Here is an 18,741-nt window from a genome sequence, read left to right as displayed (position 1 = left end):
AGTGAAGATAAACTTTGTATTCATGCCACTTGGACCGAGTCTTTATTGGACAAGGCCAGCAAATAAACACTGACAATATAAAAAAAATCTGACAAATGTTTGTAAAGTTTAGCCAAAATATTGAATCTGATGGGTGTTTATTTCTACCCAATCAAAATAATCTCAAACCCTTTTTTCTTCTCTTTTACCCCAAAATAAACAATTGAAGGTAAAAAAAAAAATAATAATCCTTTGCACAAAATTAAATACACAAACTTTCAGAGTGATTGAAAAACTCTTCATCCTTTAATTTACAAAGATAACACACAGACACTGTACAGTTAAACTCTGATTACTGCTGTGGGCAGAGCTGTAAACACACTCCGATCTCTTAAAAACTGTCATTAAGGCTCCTTGAGGAATCGTAATTCTTCACCACACCCGTCTGTTCACCTCAATTACATCGGGGGACACTCACTGATCCCGGCCTCTACTGCTTTCTTACACATGCAACGTAAACCTGTATGGCTGTGCGTGCAGGGGGAGAAGTATGTACATGTAATATAAAAGTAGTTTTTCTTTTTGAAATGTTTGTAGTCAGTCATACGCAACCAGAAATCCACAGAAAGATTAGTAAATATTTAACGGAGTTATCGATATGCAGGAACTGGAACTTAAATGAAAAAAACAGGATTCTCCACTTCTCTCTTCTCCTGTGAGTGTGAGTGCACGTGTGAGTCACTGACAAGGGTCGAGGTGAAGCCGAAGAGGGCGACTCCCGGAGTGGACCAACCTCCAACGGAGATAATACAAAACAGTCTCTCTCCTGAAAACACAAGCAAAGAAAGATGTATTAACAGTATTGTTTATAGACAGGCTAAACATTTGTTTATTAGTAGGAATGTAAAATCTTCCTTCATAAAAAGATTAAAAGTACATGTTAGATGAATGTCTTGAAAAAATGTGTTAATGTTTTATCATTAAAAACAGGTTCCATGTTATCTGTGTCTAATGTTCGTAGAAATCTTGTTTGTTCTGTTGTGTCTTGTTTGTTTTCATGTGAGGCAATGGACAAACCACAGGATGAAGACAAATTTCAGAAGAGATTCTGACCATAAGGTGAAATGTTATCTGATCTAATCACAGTTTCCCAGAACCCAAAGTCATGTCTTTTGTATTGTTAAGTTTAATGAAGAAACTCAGTTTACAGCCTGTTGTATATTAATATTTAACTCAAACGTAAACCACTAACTTAGAGGGACACATTGGCCCTGGTTCAATGTCTGAAACTGGAGTTTGGCCACTAGAGGGCAGTGAGCTCCATCGCAAACGCACAAGCCTGTTGAACCAGGACTGATGTCTCTGCTGGGACGTGAGCTGTGTGTGAACCCTTCAGTCTGGAGGCGCTCCAGCCTGTTGTCACCAGCTTCTAACAATAGACGACCTTTTATCCCTTTAACCGGCAAAGCTGTTGTTGAGTTTTTTTCCCTCTTGTCAGGAAAACAAAGAGATAAGCGATAAAACACACAGATCAGGCATCATAGTTCCCAACGGACTGAAACAATGAGTGAGAGTGAAAGAGCGGCTCGACAAACAAAAAACTCCCAGTGGTGATTTTCCATCAATGTCAGAAAAAGTAGAAAACTAATATATAGTTGTATTTTATGTATTTTGTGTTCATTTACTCTTTTGTGTGTAATGGTTTGTTATGTGTTTTTCCTATTTTCAATAAACCCCATTAATAAGAGTCAGTTTAATTAGTGAAAGCTTTGAGGCACAGAGGAAACGGATCATTCAAGATCTGTCTACAACAATAATTATCAGAATCCATTGATTAATCGTCTTTTCACAGTATTTGTTGAAAATACGGAAATTGTATAAAAAAGCCAGCTTTGTCCTTAAATGGCTCCAGGGTCAAACAAGGTTTCTCCTCAGAACTGTCTTTACCGCCAAGTTCCAACAGGGGAGAAAGCTGCTGAATAAAAACTAAACAACCTCCACAAATCAAATAACCCTTCAAAAAGAAAAGGAAAGCTAGACTTTCAAATCACAAGATGTTTTCTATCAGTCAGTGGATCGGTAAAGGTTTGTAACTCCAGGTCGCCCCAAGTTGTATCTTTGTTAATTAAATACTTTTAAAAGTCAACGTGACTTTGAGCAGGGGATCACCGAGAACATCCTCCTTTGTTCTGTGCATATTTGTGAATTATGCTCAGGCCCTTGACAGTTGATCTATTTATGGCTGCTTCCTTCTGGTAACAGATAACTCGCTTTTTTTTTTCTCGACTCTGTCCAGGTAGTGATAAGACACCACCCACTTACCGTCATTATCCAGCCTGCGACACTTCCTCTTCTCAGAAACTGGAGAAGAAAAAAAACGACTGCCGAGTGGCTTTCCCTCAATCTGCAGCTGAGATCTAGACGGTTTCCCCTCTGGCAACAATTTGACTTTTTTTTAAATCTATTTATCTTCCTCTCAGATTGAACAGCGCTTTAACTTATTTAAATTTTTTATAATCTCCACCTTAAACAAAAACTTTGCCTCTTGACTCTGCTTCAGCGCCGGTGAAGCCTCTGACTCCACCGCGCCAAGTCCTGACAGGACTCGGGGTAGCGCAGACCACACTGACAGATCATCGCCATGACAACGTGCTGACTCACTTCTTGACAGGAGTGAATCAGCCGGCACGATGTCCCAGCTCTCACTTCTGTGATTCCTGGGCTGCTGGGAAGACGAGGACGGGACCTGTGATTTGGGACTCGCCACAATGACTGCAGACATTTCTAAGAAGCCACAGCCTGTTTTACTGCGTGTGTGTGTCTGTCTGTGTGTGTGTGTTTTCAAGGCTCTATTTTGTCAACAAGGCAAAAAATCCCACATAGAATCTGAATAAAAACAAAAGAAACAAAGCAGAAATTGGCATCCTTTAAAATATGAACTCTGATTTATTTCATCTTTGATTTATGCTTTATTTAATTATTTCTATTGGTTGAAGAAACTCCATATTTATATAGTTTAAAATTTTTATATGTCCTCATCTGGGAAATTAGGTTGATAGGTTGTTTAATAAAAAGCCTTTTTCAACAACCATAGAAATGTTTTCACAATATTCGGACACAATATAAACTCCCAGTAATGATTTAAATATGTAAGTGTGTACGTGTCTGTGTTTGTTTGTACCTGACGGCGTCTCAGAAGAAGTTCTTGATGAGGGGAGTGACGAGCTTCACCCACAGCTGGACGTGGCGGTCCGGCCGCTCGAACGTGGAGCTGGACACTTCGCTGGAGCGCTGGTACAACGTCTCCTGCTCCTGAGAGGTTCAAACACAACACAGGTGTGAGCTCGGGGAAGAATTACTCACTCATTCGTCAGCATCGTTTCTCGCTGTGGTTAGAGACCAAAAAAAACGTCCAACCTCCTGCAGCTGGCTCTGCAGCTCCTCATTCTCTGTAACTATGGCGATTTGGGCCTCCAGGTCACGGTGAACCGAGCGGTAACCGAAATTGGGCGAGCCAATTAGAGTGAGGCAAGGCCGGTTCTGCCCCTGGAGGTAATACCACAGACCTGCAGGAGAGGAAAAGCACAGTGATGTTAATTCTTCAGCGAGCAGGGATTCCTGTCGGGGCCCTAACCACAACTAAAAGGAAGCACATGCAGAAATCCCCTGCGTCGATCCAAAAGCCCAGAGTATGAGAGAGTGTACATCCTCGTCCTGAGGCTACGACAGGATGACTGTACGAGCCGCCGTCTCTCACGCTACATTCCACCGTGACCACAAGAAGAACAGCAGGGAGAGCAGCAGTGAGAGTAGCGTAGCTAGAGTCAAAAATGCACCCTCATATTTCTAAAGAGGCATCAAAGGGATGAATAATCCAAAGTTATATAAAAATTAACCATAGAAAATCTATAATATAAAAGTAATCTGTAAAAGAGGATAAAGTTCTTTTCACTTGCATTTGGAAAATAAGAGGCCAAACAGATTTTTCCCCTTTTTAAAAGAAATCCATTTTTGTTGTAATTATTATAAATTGAATAATCTTTTGGTTTTAAACTGCTGATAAGCAATTAGAGGACGTCCCTTTGGGCTCTTGTGACACTATAATGGAAGTCATTAAACCATTAATTAAAAAGCAATCATCAGAGGATCATAGTCTGAGTGAAGATGCCAGCAGGTATAGTATCTGCCCCGTGGTTTCACCTTTGGCGTGGAACGTCCACAGCGGCCTGTGGTACTCGTGCAGGTGAACCCTCTCCTGTTGGCCCAGCTGGCACACCTGGCTGTAAAACTGCCTGGCGATGTGGACGTACGCGGCGGGGATCGCTCCGGCGACGCCCTTCGCCCCGAAGAAGCCGTTGACCTCGGGGGAGGCGGTGAGGATGCGGTAGTTGGTCCCGGCTCCGAGCACCAGCCGCATGTAGGCCCGCGTCAGGTTGAAGTAGCCGGACGTCAGGAACACGGTGGAGTCGGGCCCCGCGTCTGTCAGCAAGCGCTGGAGGTTCAGAGTGAGACAGGAAGTGGAAGTTAAAGGCGTGTTTCTAGTTCCTGACATTGTGAAAAATAGAACCGATATGAAATCGACCTCTGCAGAAACATGGCTGTTAATTTTTAATTACTGCTGAACTCACAAGGTCATTAAGGAGTTGGACAATATGGCCTAATATTTATTATCAGGATGACTTGATGATTAAATACGTTTATGTTTAACACATCAGGACATTTTACTTCCTTTCCTCATGTTTGAATTTACTGTTACTGTGTGATGTATTTAGAATTATGGATTTCTGGAGTGTGGGCTGAAATTATGGTTCAAGGTCACTGTCCTTGTTGCCATTTTTTTACTCAAACTGATATGTAACTATTGCAAATTATCAAAGTTTATCACTGGAACAAAAGTAATTCAGATTTTAAAAACTTGCAAATGAAGTTGAGAATCATATCATGCATTTAATTTTTCTCTGTATGAGCTTTATTACAAAATTATTCATGTTCCCTTTCAACTCAGTGGTCGGCCTCAAAAACCTGTGAGTGAATAAAGAAAACTTCAAATCTCCAAATGTCCTTTTCTGAAATGTAAAATGTTAAACACTCTGAGTTACAGTACACAGGTACAGTCCTGCACCAGATGTTATTGTGTTTATTCCCAGGATACGTGACCAATTAACCTCGAATAGAATAATCATCCACCGTTTATCAGTCTCAATGTCGTTTGTTAGTCACATGTTCAAAATGTGATATTTACGACTTGTTAAGAAATACAAGGTGAAAGGTCAACTTCAGTAAAGCTTTATCAGCGTTGAGCAGAAAAAGGGTGTGTTCATGACTCGGCCAATCAGAAGAGGCCTGGGGTGCGGTGGGGGCCTCACCTGTGTGACCTGCTCGTCCACCTGGATGCCCAGGGGTCTCATCTGCACCAGAGGGAACACCCACGTGTCCTCCTCCCCGTCGCTCATCCCCTCGTCCTCAGACTCCTCCCACCGGTTCAGGACCCGCTGCCTGGTGTGGGCCGTGTTCATGACCTCCATGATGCGTTCCCTCGCCGCTGCTGAGAAGTCCTGTCTGTTGCCTGGTTGCCGCGGGGATACAAAAGGTACAAAACGAGTTTACACACTGACAGAGATAAGTGGGAGTAGTGGAGGACGGTCAAACTGTCCACTGGGTCACAGCACACTCTGGGTTATGGGTAAGTGTGTGTGTGCACAACCGAAGTATGTACAGTGACATGTGCATGTTCTTACGAGCGGACGCAGAAACCATTAGACGGTTTCAAATTTGCCACTTACTTGTTATATTTCTGTCCTTACAAATTACATCTCATTAATTTTACTTGTGTGTTTGTGTATTGTGTGTGTTTTTGTGTGATTGTGTGTGTTGCAGTTCCCACTACGTATCGTCTTCCAGCAACACACTGACATCACAACTCTATTCCTGGTGTTCGTTACCACGGCGGTGCAGTCCTGCAGACATGATGTCATTCATCCCTCAAACTAACATCCTGGCAGTCGGCGCTCAAGTTACGGACACACTGTACGGGAGTGAGTGTGTGTTTGTGTGTGTCTACAGAGAAAAGCCTGACAATTTCACATCCGGCTGCATGGCTAGCCAACCGCAAGAGCTCTCTTCAGCTATCTAACTGCACACACACACACACACAAACGCACACAAACGCACACAAACGCACACACACACACACTCCAACCATCAGTTATTCGCCTGTCTAAGCTTTCAAGTTCCATTAGCCAAATCCTTCGTCTCCTCTGGCTAAAAATCGGAACCCCGCCACCCGAACTGAACATGAGGTGTCAAAACATGTTGGGGGGGTAAACATTCGTCTGCGGGACACACACACACAGACACACGTTCGGTTGCCTACCTTTGTACGGATGCACCATGCCCTCTACCATGTTGACCGAGTCGTCGGGCTGCAGCTGCAGGGAAACATCCCCCACAGCCTCCACCAGGTCGGAGAAGAAGTCGGCGACCTCCCTGCAGTTCTCCAGCAGCACGTAGCGGTCCTGTCTGTTGGTGAAGTACGAGTCGCTCAGGTTGGCCCTGAAAGATGAGGGAGGGGGACGGATGTTAAGAAACCAGGGAGCGTAAAGTTGTCATAGGAGCATTTACTTTCTAAAACCAGGTTTATCTGAAGTCTGGTGCAACTCTGAACTCCAGCTGGAAGAGAAAAAAAAAATCAATAAATGTCTCATGGATGCAAAAGGACAAAATAAGGTTCAGCGTGAGGATATTTGTCCCTTCAGTCCTGCAAACATGGACCCATTTGTAAGTTTCACCTTGGATCTCTGTTGACAAACAGCTGCCCAACGTGCAGATGTTGTGTTAAAGGGGACATATTATGCCCATTTCACCACAGTTGATATGGTTCCTTGGGGTCTTAATGAAATGTCTGTTACATTTTTTGGTCAAAATACCACAAGGATCATTTAAAACAGCAGCCTTTTTACCCTGTCTAAAACAGCCCTCCTCAGATTGCTCCGCCCCCCCTCTCACAGGGGGGCTATGCCATGCAGACAGACTGTGAGGTCACAATCTGGTGTTTTCCCATTCGACTCACTCTAGCTTATAGTTTCTGACAGAGGAACCACAACAAATCACGGGAGTTGTTTTTTTCAAGAGTTTTTGGGACGGTAGACACGCCAGATACCCAAATTAACGTTTAGAAGCACTACAAAAGTGGAATTTTCATAATATGTCCCCTTTAACACCTCTTGTTGTGTGTAAACTGAAGATGTGCGATTATTTATTTATTTAGATTATTTTTGTGGAAGAGCAGAGGAGCCAGGTGACAGATTGTGGAACTACAACTGGAAATGTCTTCCTGGAGACAATGTCTGAAAGTGTCCCGCTGTTTAAACTAACATCATATCTCATCTTTTCAGATCAACTAAGCATAAATACACAACAATAATGAACTTTCTTTTTTCAAACTTCCAGCTCGTACAAGGAAGCTGCACTATTATTTGTCTGCAGGCTAGTGAGTGTTTCCTCATTCCATGTGGACTGAAGTGTCTGAAGGCTCGATTGTTCCTGCCACAGAGAACATGATCTCCTGACAAGTAAAAATTAAGCCAAAGCATGTTTGGACAACAGAAACAGGTTGTGAACCCAATAATCTGTCAAGACACCAAGAGAACATTTGTTTCTTGGACTGTTGGACAAGTTACACCCTCAAGTGGAATTCAAGTAATGCTTTAAAGGTGATATTTGATATTCTGTCTATTGTCTGATACATGTGTTACATTGTTTAGGTGGACTGGTCTTTGGGAACAGTGTGTGCCAATTTGTGTCCTGAAGTGAAATGGAGTGGAAACCACGAATCACACCAACTGCTCTACACTTTCTCGGTATGTTGAAATGTGAGCGGAGGACACTTCCCAGAAACGACGGCGGGTAACACCTTTGCTTTGATTGCGTAAATGTTAAATGGAGCAGAGCAGGATTAAGCACGCGTGAAAGCAGGTGAGGAGGCGGAGGTGAACTCGACACAGTTGAACTCTCCTCCTCCAGGAAGCCAACGTACCCGCTGATGATGACGCTGTCGTCGAACAGGTAGACTTTGATGTGCTGGACGCCGATGGTCTCGTTGAAGCGCTGGGGCACGAGCATCCGCAGCAGCCCCCTCAGGTCCGGCGTGTGGTACAGGGAGACGCGCATCTGAGAGGTGAAGCGCTGCAGCAGGGGCAGCAGCATGGTCCTGGAGTTGATCTGCCCTGCGTGTTAGAGAAGAGACACAATCAGGACGGTGAGTGCGGCGAACGCTCGGTGGTGAAAAAGACCCTCGATGGGGGAGCGCAGACGGACCTCGTGAGCCGCGGGTGTAGTCCAGCAGAATGGACACCTTCAGGTCAGGGGAGTGACTTTGGTCCTGTGAGCGCTTGAGAGCTTCCTCCATACAGTCCACCTGATTAAAAACAGGAACAAGCATTAAAACATGATTAAACAAGTGCTGCATGGATTTACTCCCATGATGCAAAGTTGAAAAAAAGGTCAAAATTCAACTTTGCTGGTAAATCAAAGACATTCAACACAAAAAAAAAAAGAATTCCAAAGAGCTCCATCAGATCACTTATCTGAATCCTGCAGCCCCAAAGATCTTTATACATTCAGGGGAGCTCACATGAAAAACAGCATCGAGTCATGACGCAACTGTTCGTGTTCGGTTTTCTAGCTGAAACTCAAGCTCTGCAAATCAGAGCATAAAAATGAAAACTTACTTTACATCCAACATGAAGGAAGGTGCGCGTGATGGAGAAATGTGTCCGACTTACACCAGAAACCAAAATCTCTTAGCTTCTACAACTAAAAGTAGTTTCAACAAGGATGACAACAGTGTTTGTTTGTTTTTGGGTGGAGTTGAATATGATTAATACAATTAAAAGCTGCAACAGCTACTAAATAAACCCCTTTGACCTTGACCCTCACCCAGAGCCAGAACCAAAATAAATCTGCCAGGGCCAAACATCAGTTGCTTCTGCCATAGACTGAACATGACAGCTTCCAAAAAGTAAAGCCAAATTGTCCTAATGGCCCCCTAGTGGCTGGCTCCGGTAATGACCATAAGCCCTGCCTCCTCCAAGTAAGCGGATGGACTGAACTTGTACTGTATGGACTGAAGTGTCAAATTTGTCTCAAAGACTTTTCCGGTCATTTTAGTTTACTCCTAACACACTGATGTTTGTTCAAGTTTTCAAGTTTCTCATATATTTGGTTTTAATTAGTAATTTGATGCTATAAAAACCAGGGTTGGTCGAGCATGTGTATCAGCGGGAACCACGATAGCACGGCTTCACACCACGATCATGACTGTGCAGACTCTGGATCCAAATAAGGTGAATAGCACAAGATGATGGCGCCTGTGTCCCAGACATTTTGGCTTCAACTTTTGTACAGAAGGATGAAGAGGAGACACATCTTCCATCTTCACGACTTGTTTACGAGTTTGCACTTCTCGTCTTTCCTTCCTTTTGTTGCCACATTAGAATAATATTTTGGCACAATACCGCCACCTTTCGGACCGATGGAATCCCGTGATTATTGGCTGGAGTGTGCATCACATACTTGTGCACGTTCATTGCAAATGGCGTGCTCAAGAAAAACACTAGATTACATTTTCACATTATTCTCATCGCCCGCACCTGCACTAAAGCAAATACACTTGACAGGTGTGACTGTCAGTATCAGGCAGGTCTCCTTCGTGCTGCGCCTGGGACTCGGGCTTCACGGTGAAATATTACCCGCTATATGCATTCTTCGCTCCAAACCACACACCACGCTCACATTCTTCTACTGAACAGAGCCGGGGTTATTGTGTCCGATTACGAGCGAAACCCCCGGGCCAGAAAAGAACGAGTCACCTAGACTGGCTGCACCTTTCGAACTCACATGTCTAGTAATCCGTCATCTTAGTGGTTGGCAGCTGTCACAGCAGATCCAAATGCTTTTAGGTGTAATTAAGCATGTTTGACTTGTCTCTGCCTTTTTCTGTAATTCCCCCCCTCCGCTGCTGCTGCCGCTCGGCCAACCAGGGAAAAAAAGAAAGGAGGTGAAAAACAGCTGAATATGAGCATCGGTCCAGACGGCGGTTTGTTCTGGGTTAACGTTGTTATGCTAGGCTTTCCAAGCATGAAGAACAGCAGGCTATCGTATGCCAACACTGGTCTCCTTATTCCCATAAACCCTTGCATTTTGAGGTCTTTCCTTGTAACTGGCCCGGAGTACATTTCATTCTGAACAAACCACACTGCGGTTTTCTTGGAACACGACTCTGACTCACATTGTCTGGCATCTCTGACCAGTTACTTGGCACGTGTCTGCGTTTCAGCAGCATTGTTTCCACCTGCCCAAAAAAACTAAAGCAGGTAAATTCTGCAGGAACCCAAAACGTCTTTTTTTCTCACCAGCTCCTGCTCCAGCTGACCTGTTCCCAGATACAAGGAGGCCATCACCACTCGCCTCCTCGCGGTCTTGATTCGTGCCTGTGGCGAGAGGGAAGAAGGAAACACAACAAAGAATCATGACAGAGAATGTAAGGACGGTGCGAGGACATGCGGGCGTCAGGAATCTGGTCACAGAGGTCTGATACTATGAAAAAGGAGGACACATGATCGGCTCATTTTCTGTGAGTGAAAATGTTATTTAACTTTTTATAGAATTTGTAGTTGTCTTACTATGACTCATGTGACCTTTAGTACCGAGTTACCACCTCAACTGGTAAATGAAGTAACCGCATTACTTCCTCTTCATTTTGCTTCAGGCAAAACAAAGGTTTTGGCCGACTGCACTGGCAAGTGTCAGCCTAATTTACTACCATCAATCAGCATGGTGAAATTTAGTAACGAAAAGGAAAGTGTGTGTGTTTGCACATCAAGTGATCTATAAATAAAGCAACACAATGCCATGTAACCTTGGCATTGTCTTCATTATTACGGGAACAATTTGATGACACAAATGTGGTGTCTCTGTGAAGCACACCCATGCACACGCCCATGTAACTCCCTTTATGATCACTTGAACATAAATTGGTATTAAACTGTGTGCAGTATTTTTTTTAAACCGAATCATCTTCAGAGATCAAGAAGAACATCGAATCAAACATTTTTTCTGAAAGTCGTCCTTATCCTCTATGTATTATACTGCGTTTATTTGTCAGTATTGATGCACGACTTCTGTAGGCTTACGGATACGGACGAAACAAAGCAGTACCACAGGAAATCATGGGGGGTGAGACGACCATTAGACAGGAGCACGGAATTTCAACGACGGCTTGAGGAGACACTTTGAGGTTTGGTAAGAAACTACAGGCCTCTATTATCACTACCTCCACCGCCATGGTTGTTGTTGTTTTGTAAGAAACTCTTGACTCTTCCCTGCCCATTAATGGAAACGGACGTATCTCATAAGAAAATAAATGGGGGAGGGAACGAACTCTGGCTCCGTCTTTATTTATTTTGTTTTTTAAATCATTCCTTTACCCCAGAAACGAGCCGTGCTGTTATGACAGTGACACTGACCTTCATGGTCTGGTAGAACTGGTCGGGTGACCTGAGAATGTGGATGCGGGTTCCCGGCACCCTGAAGGCGGGAACGTGCTCTGCCATCCATTTGAAGTGGCCGCAGAGGCCGTCTGCGCTGCCCTGAGCTCCGGCTAACCCTGTGGGCCTTGTGACGTGGTACGGGGCCGGGTCGGCTTCGGCCAGCAGGGGAGCGAGCAGCAGCACGGAGGAGCTGGAGGAAACATGGAAATGAAGAGATAGAGTTGTTAGTTTGTCTGTTTGTTTGTAAGGATGATAAGAGATTATGCAAAACTCAGTGGAAGGATGTGTCCAGAGAGAACCCGTTAAAAATTTGGGCATATTCGCATCAGGGGACAGACCCAGGAAGGTTTTTCACTACTTCAACATTGCAAGATTGGACATTTTTCAACATTTCCCTTGATTACTTTGGGAATAATTCATGGATCTTGATGGGAATAATCATGTTTAAGTGGACTGATATTAATGAGTGTGTGCAGTTGGGGCAGATTCAAAATTAAGAGGGCTGCTGGGGCTCAGCATAAGAGCTCAAGGATAGTAATGTTGGTCTGTCCTCCACTTAGGACAGAAGAGAATTACAAGAACAAGAATCCCACCGACTCTGCTCCCCTGACATTTGAAGTAGTGCCATCATGAAGCTGACATTAGTAGAAACAGTTATTGGATGGATCACTGCGAAATTTGGTGCAATTTTAATTTTTCATCCTCACTTCTGTCCTCACCCTTTTAAATACTTCTTCTTAAGTCAGTTTTCCTTCTAGTAAATGTGTTTGATCAAACAGTAAAAAACAAGCGTGTTGTTCTATTTCTGACTTTATTTCTTCTCTTTGAAAGTCTCCATGGAAACCCAGGTGACAGTGTGGAAAACAACCAATCACTATGGACGTGTCTCCTTGTCGGGGAAGACCAGGTGAGACAAAGCGTGTGAGCTGTATCACAACACCACACAATAGTTCTCACAGGTATTGTTTGTCCTGCAGGTCCCTGAGGCCTCGGGGTGTCAACAGCAACAGGAATACACCAGCACGATATAGGTAGTTCAACTGGTCCACCGAGCTAAAACCAGCGTGGTGCAATAGGATAAGTCCTCCCTTCACGGAGGTTATAATGTCAAGTTTTACTGTTTCAGAGACACATTGGTCCAACAGTATCATGATTTATATTGTCTTATACTGAAATGGTGTATTTTGTTGTTTAACCTACCAGGATGAATATGAATGGGATGGACTAAATAAAATATAATAATAAAGACACCTACAGCAAAACCATATCTATATAGCAACACTTTCAACAGCTTGGACACATTTTTGAAGAATTCATACAATTAAGTCAAGAAGAAGAATTGATGGATAAAGCAATAATGAAATAAGTAATTATGAAAATCGCTCCTACAGCTGCTGCGTAATAAACACCTCAGTCATTACAGCGGAGTCTTAGCTTGCTTTACTTACAGTAAAGGCAGGTCAATGCAAGTTTAATAAAGCGATTTTAAGTGCATGGAAACTAACGATTAATTGCTCACTTTGTTGGAAGGTCCAAAGTTTTTCAGTTGATGATCATGGAAACGGTTGTAAATTTCCGTCAGTGGACTAAAGGCTGCTTTATACATCTGGGTATAGGATCAACACAGAGACTACACATGTAACCTGCCACTGCGAGCATTTATATGTGTTGTTCTGCAATTACATCATCAGACGCTAGCTGGAGGTGGGCTTTTGATCCCCCTGTGAACTGAGCGAAACTTGTTGGAAGATAGTACATGTTGAATAAAAGAGAGAAGACGTCAGAGCAGATGATGTGTGCGATGATATAAATGATTGAGGTTGAAGGAGCTCGTGTTTTACGTGATTGTCTGGTAAGAATTAGTCACGTACAAGACATCAGAGTAGTTTCTTTGTGCGCAGTGGAAGGTACGAGACTACGCCCTGCCTACAAAGTCAATTCTACGTTGACCTCATTGTGTTTAACCGTAAGAGACACAGATTGAAGAACGAACTGTGTGTCTGGTTTGTCTTTTGTCAGTGTCCTACATTTCACCCCGACACCACAGTCATCCCTCTCCTTTTTGTCTCCGACATAAAATCACATAATTGGGTCTGACAATGCAGCCACATTAAATAAAGACAGGGCGGAGCAGTGTCAACCTCGGAGATCACAAGCTGATTGTCAGGAGTCACTCCGCTCGCCCGCCTTTCTATTCATTATGACCAAACTTCAGGAACACACAAACACACAACCGGGTTTATGTTTGGGTTCAGATTTGAACCACAAAGGCCACTTACAACGAGCTGGAGGAAATAAAAGTCGCATGAAAACAGAAAAACACAGAGCAGGGCTTCGCTCCAAAGCCACTGTGCTGAGCTAGATGTTCTGCAGCAAACACACGAGAGGGGATTTCCCTGTCATTTGTGATTCAAATCGTAAACACATACTTTAGTCACTCAGCCATAAAACAACTGCAGCATCAAAGAGAACATCCTCCCGTTCCTAGAGCTTAAGCTAAGATCTCTTTTACAACAGTGTAAATGACAAACATACATGGAGGTGAGATAAGGTCTGTAGTACACCAAGCTTATGTAATGCAATGGTCCTTAACTGAACTCCACGCCTTTACAATTTTTTAGAAGTGGTTAAAGATATAGGGGTGTGACCGCAGATAAGGAACAGCCTTTGGCACAGCTAGATGAGTGTGTGTTCTCAACCTGCCAGTTTGGAATGGGCTGTTTGTTTGGCCTGTGGTTATGTTGTCGTTTCATCTTTCTGAAAATGTTGAAGTAACCTTTGTGCAGTAGCTGTTGACCTGTTTATTCAAAGTTCAGTGACGCTCAGTACACAGAAACCCCAACTGGACAATCCCTGATTAATTATTTATTTTTTACAGTTGTCGTTAAGACAGTTCTACAATTATCTATTTTATTGTGTGTGTGCTGGACGTTGTGTGCTTTTTATGAACAGTCTATGGGGCAGAGCAAAGTTAGAAAACTTTGTGTTGTTCATCCTTCCTGAATTTACTTTATTACTGTCAAAATGTGTTAATTATTTGCAAGATTGAATGATATTTTTTTTAATACATTGCATGTCGTCTGTTATGCATCAACACAATGTTTGGACCCAAGTTCACAACTTTTCAAAATAAAAGGTCCATAATGCAGTTCAGTCAAAAACGACTGCGTCAACAAAACAAACGTGCTATTACTTTGACGTTAAACTGCTAAACAGGAAGTTATTCTATGAATATTGTTGACATAATGAAGATCAGCTCCTGCCACACCCGTGAATGTGTTTGTCAGTTTGAATTGGTGAAATGTAAATATCAAAAAAAGACAATTTCAATTTTGATATGTTCAACTCAGTCTGCAGACTGAAAGCACGCTTCCCCACCCCCACTGAGCTATTCACATGACCAAATCCCACCAAACGTGAAACTGCACTTCTCTTCTAATTACAGGGATGAGATGAGCAACGTAAAATCCCCTCAGGCTACACTGAAATAACCTAAATGCTTCTCTCAAACAGAAACAAAGAAGATCTGTTAATCCTGAAGTATCACAAATGTCATCAACACACTGCATTACGGTCTCTGTTGATGCCATTTGAATAAAACCTTTAATTTCAGCAGTGTTGCACATCATTACAAGACGAGCGTTTTGATGACTGGGACTGAGGTGGAGTTAACTTCCTTAGATGTAGTGAGGTTATAGGTTAAGTTGATAAACTGAGGATTTAGCTGGTAATTTCAATGAATAGAGGAGCTGTTTGCTTTGGTATGCGTCTGCGGCACATCCCTCCTGATTTTAAGCATGTGATGCAGAAAATGCGTCTGCGTCTGTCTTCCTCATAATTCCTCACAATTCAGAAATCCCTGACTGGGAATCACACTTTATCCTTAAAGGATTTAGATCTTCATTCCTCTCAGGGGATGTAGACGGATTTGACAAAGTTGAAAAGCTGTGTTTATTTTCTTTCACTTTTATAGTTTATAACGTGTAGACAACTATAATTCTTACTGTAATGCTAAAAATATATGTGAGTGTTGAACGTTAGTTAGCACGTATATGCTGCAAAAGTCCATAAAAGAAAGGATTGTCCTCATACTTTTGGCCATACATTTTACTACACCACAGTATGAGTGATCTTCAGGAGACGTGATCAATGAAAAGTATTTATATTTACTCCAAACAGGAAATATTAACTTTTTAATTTCATGTAATTTCATGATTACATCATCATGGTATCTTTATCCTACTATGCGATCGTGAATAATTTTTCAATCGGTAGAAGTTTTAGGTCACGTCTACAGTCTTATAGGATAAAAAATGCATTTTTTAAATCTGCATAAATAACATAATTGATTGGTGCAATTTACAGAACCACGAGAAAGAAAGATGAGTTGATGACAAAGAGTCATTTATTTTGTTGAAATTTTTTTATTTTTGGAGACGAGTGATCGAGATATTTCTGTACTTTTGAACTTCTGAACTTTTTCTTTGAATTCTTCGTCTCTTACCTTGAACAACTGGAGGTTAAATGGGGAATTTTACTGTTGATGTTGCCAGAAAGAAAATGACGGCGATGACCTTTCCCATCTCTCGCTCTTCTTCAATTAGTTTATGTGTTTTTTGCGGCTGGGAGCAAATGTGGGTTATCTATTCTGTCCTGTTGTGCACCATGTGGACATTTTTATGTTTATTACAAATAAAGTAAAGTTAGGGGGGGGGGAAACAGTAAAGAGGGAACATTAATGTTAACACTTTCTCCTGCCAAACTGGGTGTGCACTGTGAATTATGCCAAACCAGTTCCTGTTCCATGGACTCCGGGGTTAATCACCTTTCCCAGCATCCTCCTCTTCAGAATAACGTGTCAACTCAAACTATGAGTATTATACTAAAGTATTATATCACTGGAGTCGTCCGTGTGTCAGGTTTCCTTTGGCAAACATGTCATCCACTGTTACATAACAACTGGAACATCATGTACAACCTCTGAGTTATTTACCCTGAAGGTGAGTTGCTGTTTGCTCAGCTGACTCAAGAGGTGCTTCTCTATTAATCTGTCAATAACGAGCTTTCAAATTGTGGTTATAACGCATTAGTTCCACGCAGACACGCCACCATTATGCGGATAAATGTAATGAACCGATTCTGGGTCATAACACGACTGTGTCCGATAAAGGACGCATTAGCATATGTAGCTCTGCAGGGTGAGGAGCATTAAAAGAGATGAAAAACCCGGGTGTGACTCTCGTGTCTGTGTCCCCGGGGACGAGCCGCGTCTCTTACCCTCCTCGTCTGTCCCGGGCACGGAAGAGCCGGTCCGATATCCGGGTGAAAACCCCGGCGATGGCCGGTGAGTACACGGAGTGCACCAGCCTCCTCCAGGACATGGGAGCCGCCATTGCTGCAGCGCTGACTCTTTGAAGGAACTTTATTGACACCGCGCTGAGTTCACAGACAGGAGGAGTAGTGTTTGCACTGCATATTTCCAGTCGCTAATTGCTGCTTTACCTTTACACTTTAAATTGAAGAAAACAAAAAAAAGGATTGGGAAGTTGCAACTTTGGGCTCTGGAATATTTATTAAGGGGATTTTTCAAATTATTTACAAAACCAATAAATCAATTGATTGAGAAAACTGTCAGGAGAATAATCCATATCAAAAGTGAGTTTTTACCCTGTATAGAATAATTAAACTTGTGTAATTGGAACATTTTCCTGTTTATAAGTAACATTTTTAATGCAGGACTTTTACACTTAACGGGCTATCAGTGCTTTTATTTAACTTATTCATTCGTTTTTCCATGACAACAAATAAATGAGTCAGACAAACAACGTATAAAAGGTGGTCTCGGAGAGTGTATGTTCTGGGGTTTGTAGTTTGTGGTTTGAGCTCCTTGAAATGACCTCTAGTGGTCAACCTGAAAACTACCTGGTCCCTTCAGTCAAATTCACCCCCGACCTTAATTTTGTGTGTGTGCACATCTCTTGCAGCTGCTCACAGAACACAGAGCGAACGCCAGCCCTGCCTGTTGTCTTTCGCTTTACTTACTGGAATCCACTTCCAAATGGCAGAGTTAAGGCGTGACTTCAGCTTTCACCACAGGTCATGCACAACAAAGCATTTGGTCTGTGTCCGCTTCAGCCAACAGGTGGTTTCCTTGTATAATCAGATATTGCTTTTCTTAGAAGACGCTGAGCCTGCCAGAACCAGTCGATCCTCATTATTAAACTGTAACAACACTGTTGCTTGACTGGTAAATGCGTGAGGCGAAGTTAATAAGTGCCACTAACGTTTTGATATAATTGTTGGTGATGTTTGCTTAGTGGACTTGTTCATTTCTCACTGGATATAGAGAACAACAGCAAAAATCCTGGTATCTCTTATCTGGTGTGGTTTGTTGATACAGGTATGTTTTTTTAACCTTTTACACATGGTGGCAAAGTTTGTGTGTGTACTTGTGCTTTCCTCGAGTATTTCCATTTTCTATGACTTTTTTTCTTGTCAGGATTCTTGTGTTTTTCACTTCACTGCACTTCAGCATTCGAGAGCTACAGTTAATTCAACGATTTGAAAAGCGTTAAAAGGGAATATAAAAATACAACAAGTTGTATACAGTATACTAAATACTTAACAATAGGTAGTGATTGATCTATATGACTCACTCCAGATAAAGGCTTGACATATTTTAGTTCTGGTTCAACTATGTAAAGCATTTTGTAGCCTTGTTTTGAAAAGCACTGACACGTTAGTGTAGTGGTATTATCATATAAATATAACCTTAACCCAGAAATTATCTAAACACCTCAGTACAACTGAAGTGACATGATAAATCATTATATGTAGATAATTATTATTATTAATATAATCCTACAATAAAATAATGATACGATAACATTGACAGAGGCCTTTGTTTACATATACCAGCAGTGCATTTGGTTGACACACACACACACACACACAAACACACATATATACACACACACACACACACACACAATGCAGGACATGTGACAGAGTATTTCAGGTCAGGCTTACTGGTAGAGCAGTCCTGCAGGTTTGTTGCTCAAGAGCTCTAACAATAAGTCAGATGCTTCCTGGAACGACACAAGGGCCCCTGGGACCCTAAACAATAGCCAGCTTGTAGCAGGTTAGATGTGAATCATCTCTGACATATTTTCCATCACAAGACTTTATTCATACTTGTGGGAAAAATGTGCAT

At 42.4% G+C, this 18,741-nt stretch overlaps 1 protein-coding gene and 1 long non-coding RNA gene across 2 annotated transcripts; one reads left to right on the top strand and one right to left on the bottom strand.

Annotated features, from left to right (window-relative positions):
• Nucleotides 1-263: 263 nt before the first annotated feature.
• LOC133027493 (CDP-diacylglycerol--glycerol-3-phosphate 3-phosphatidyltransferase, mitochondrial) lies at nt 264-16,921 on the bottom strand. The gene is made up of 11 exons (XM_061094506.1): nt 16,806-16,921; nt 11,505-11,718; nt 10,392-10,469; nt 8,296-8,395; nt 8,015-8,204; nt 6,353-6,531; nt 5,346-5,545; nt 4,180-4,471; nt 3,397-3,545; nt 3,161-3,291; nt 264-805 (listed from the first exon to the last, which is right to left on the bottom strand). Exons 1-10 carry the CDS (start codon nt 16,919-16,921, stop codon nt 3,172-3,174), a joined length of 1,638 nt encoding a protein of 545 aa, XP_060950489.1. The 3' UTR covers nt 264-805; nt 3,161-3,171.
• On the top strand, nt 10,196-12,769 carry LOC133027495 (uncharacterized). The gene is made up of 3 exons (XR_009683278.1): nt 10,196-10,612; nt 11,166-12,435; nt 12,506-12,769. It is a non-coding gene; the product is annotated as an uncharacterized LOC133027495 (long non-coding RNA).
• Nucleotides 16,922-18,741: the final 1,820 nt, after the last annotated feature.

The sequence above is a fragment of the Limanda limanda genome, chromosome 21 (genome assembly GCF_963576545.1).
Source record: "Limanda limanda chromosome 21, fLimLim1.1, whole genome shotgun sequence".
Classification (NCBI taxonomy): Eukaryota; Metazoa; Chordata; class Actinopteri; order Pleuronectiformes; family Pleuronectidae; genus Limanda; species Limanda limanda.
This window is presented reverse-complemented; position numbering and strand designations above follow the sequence as displayed.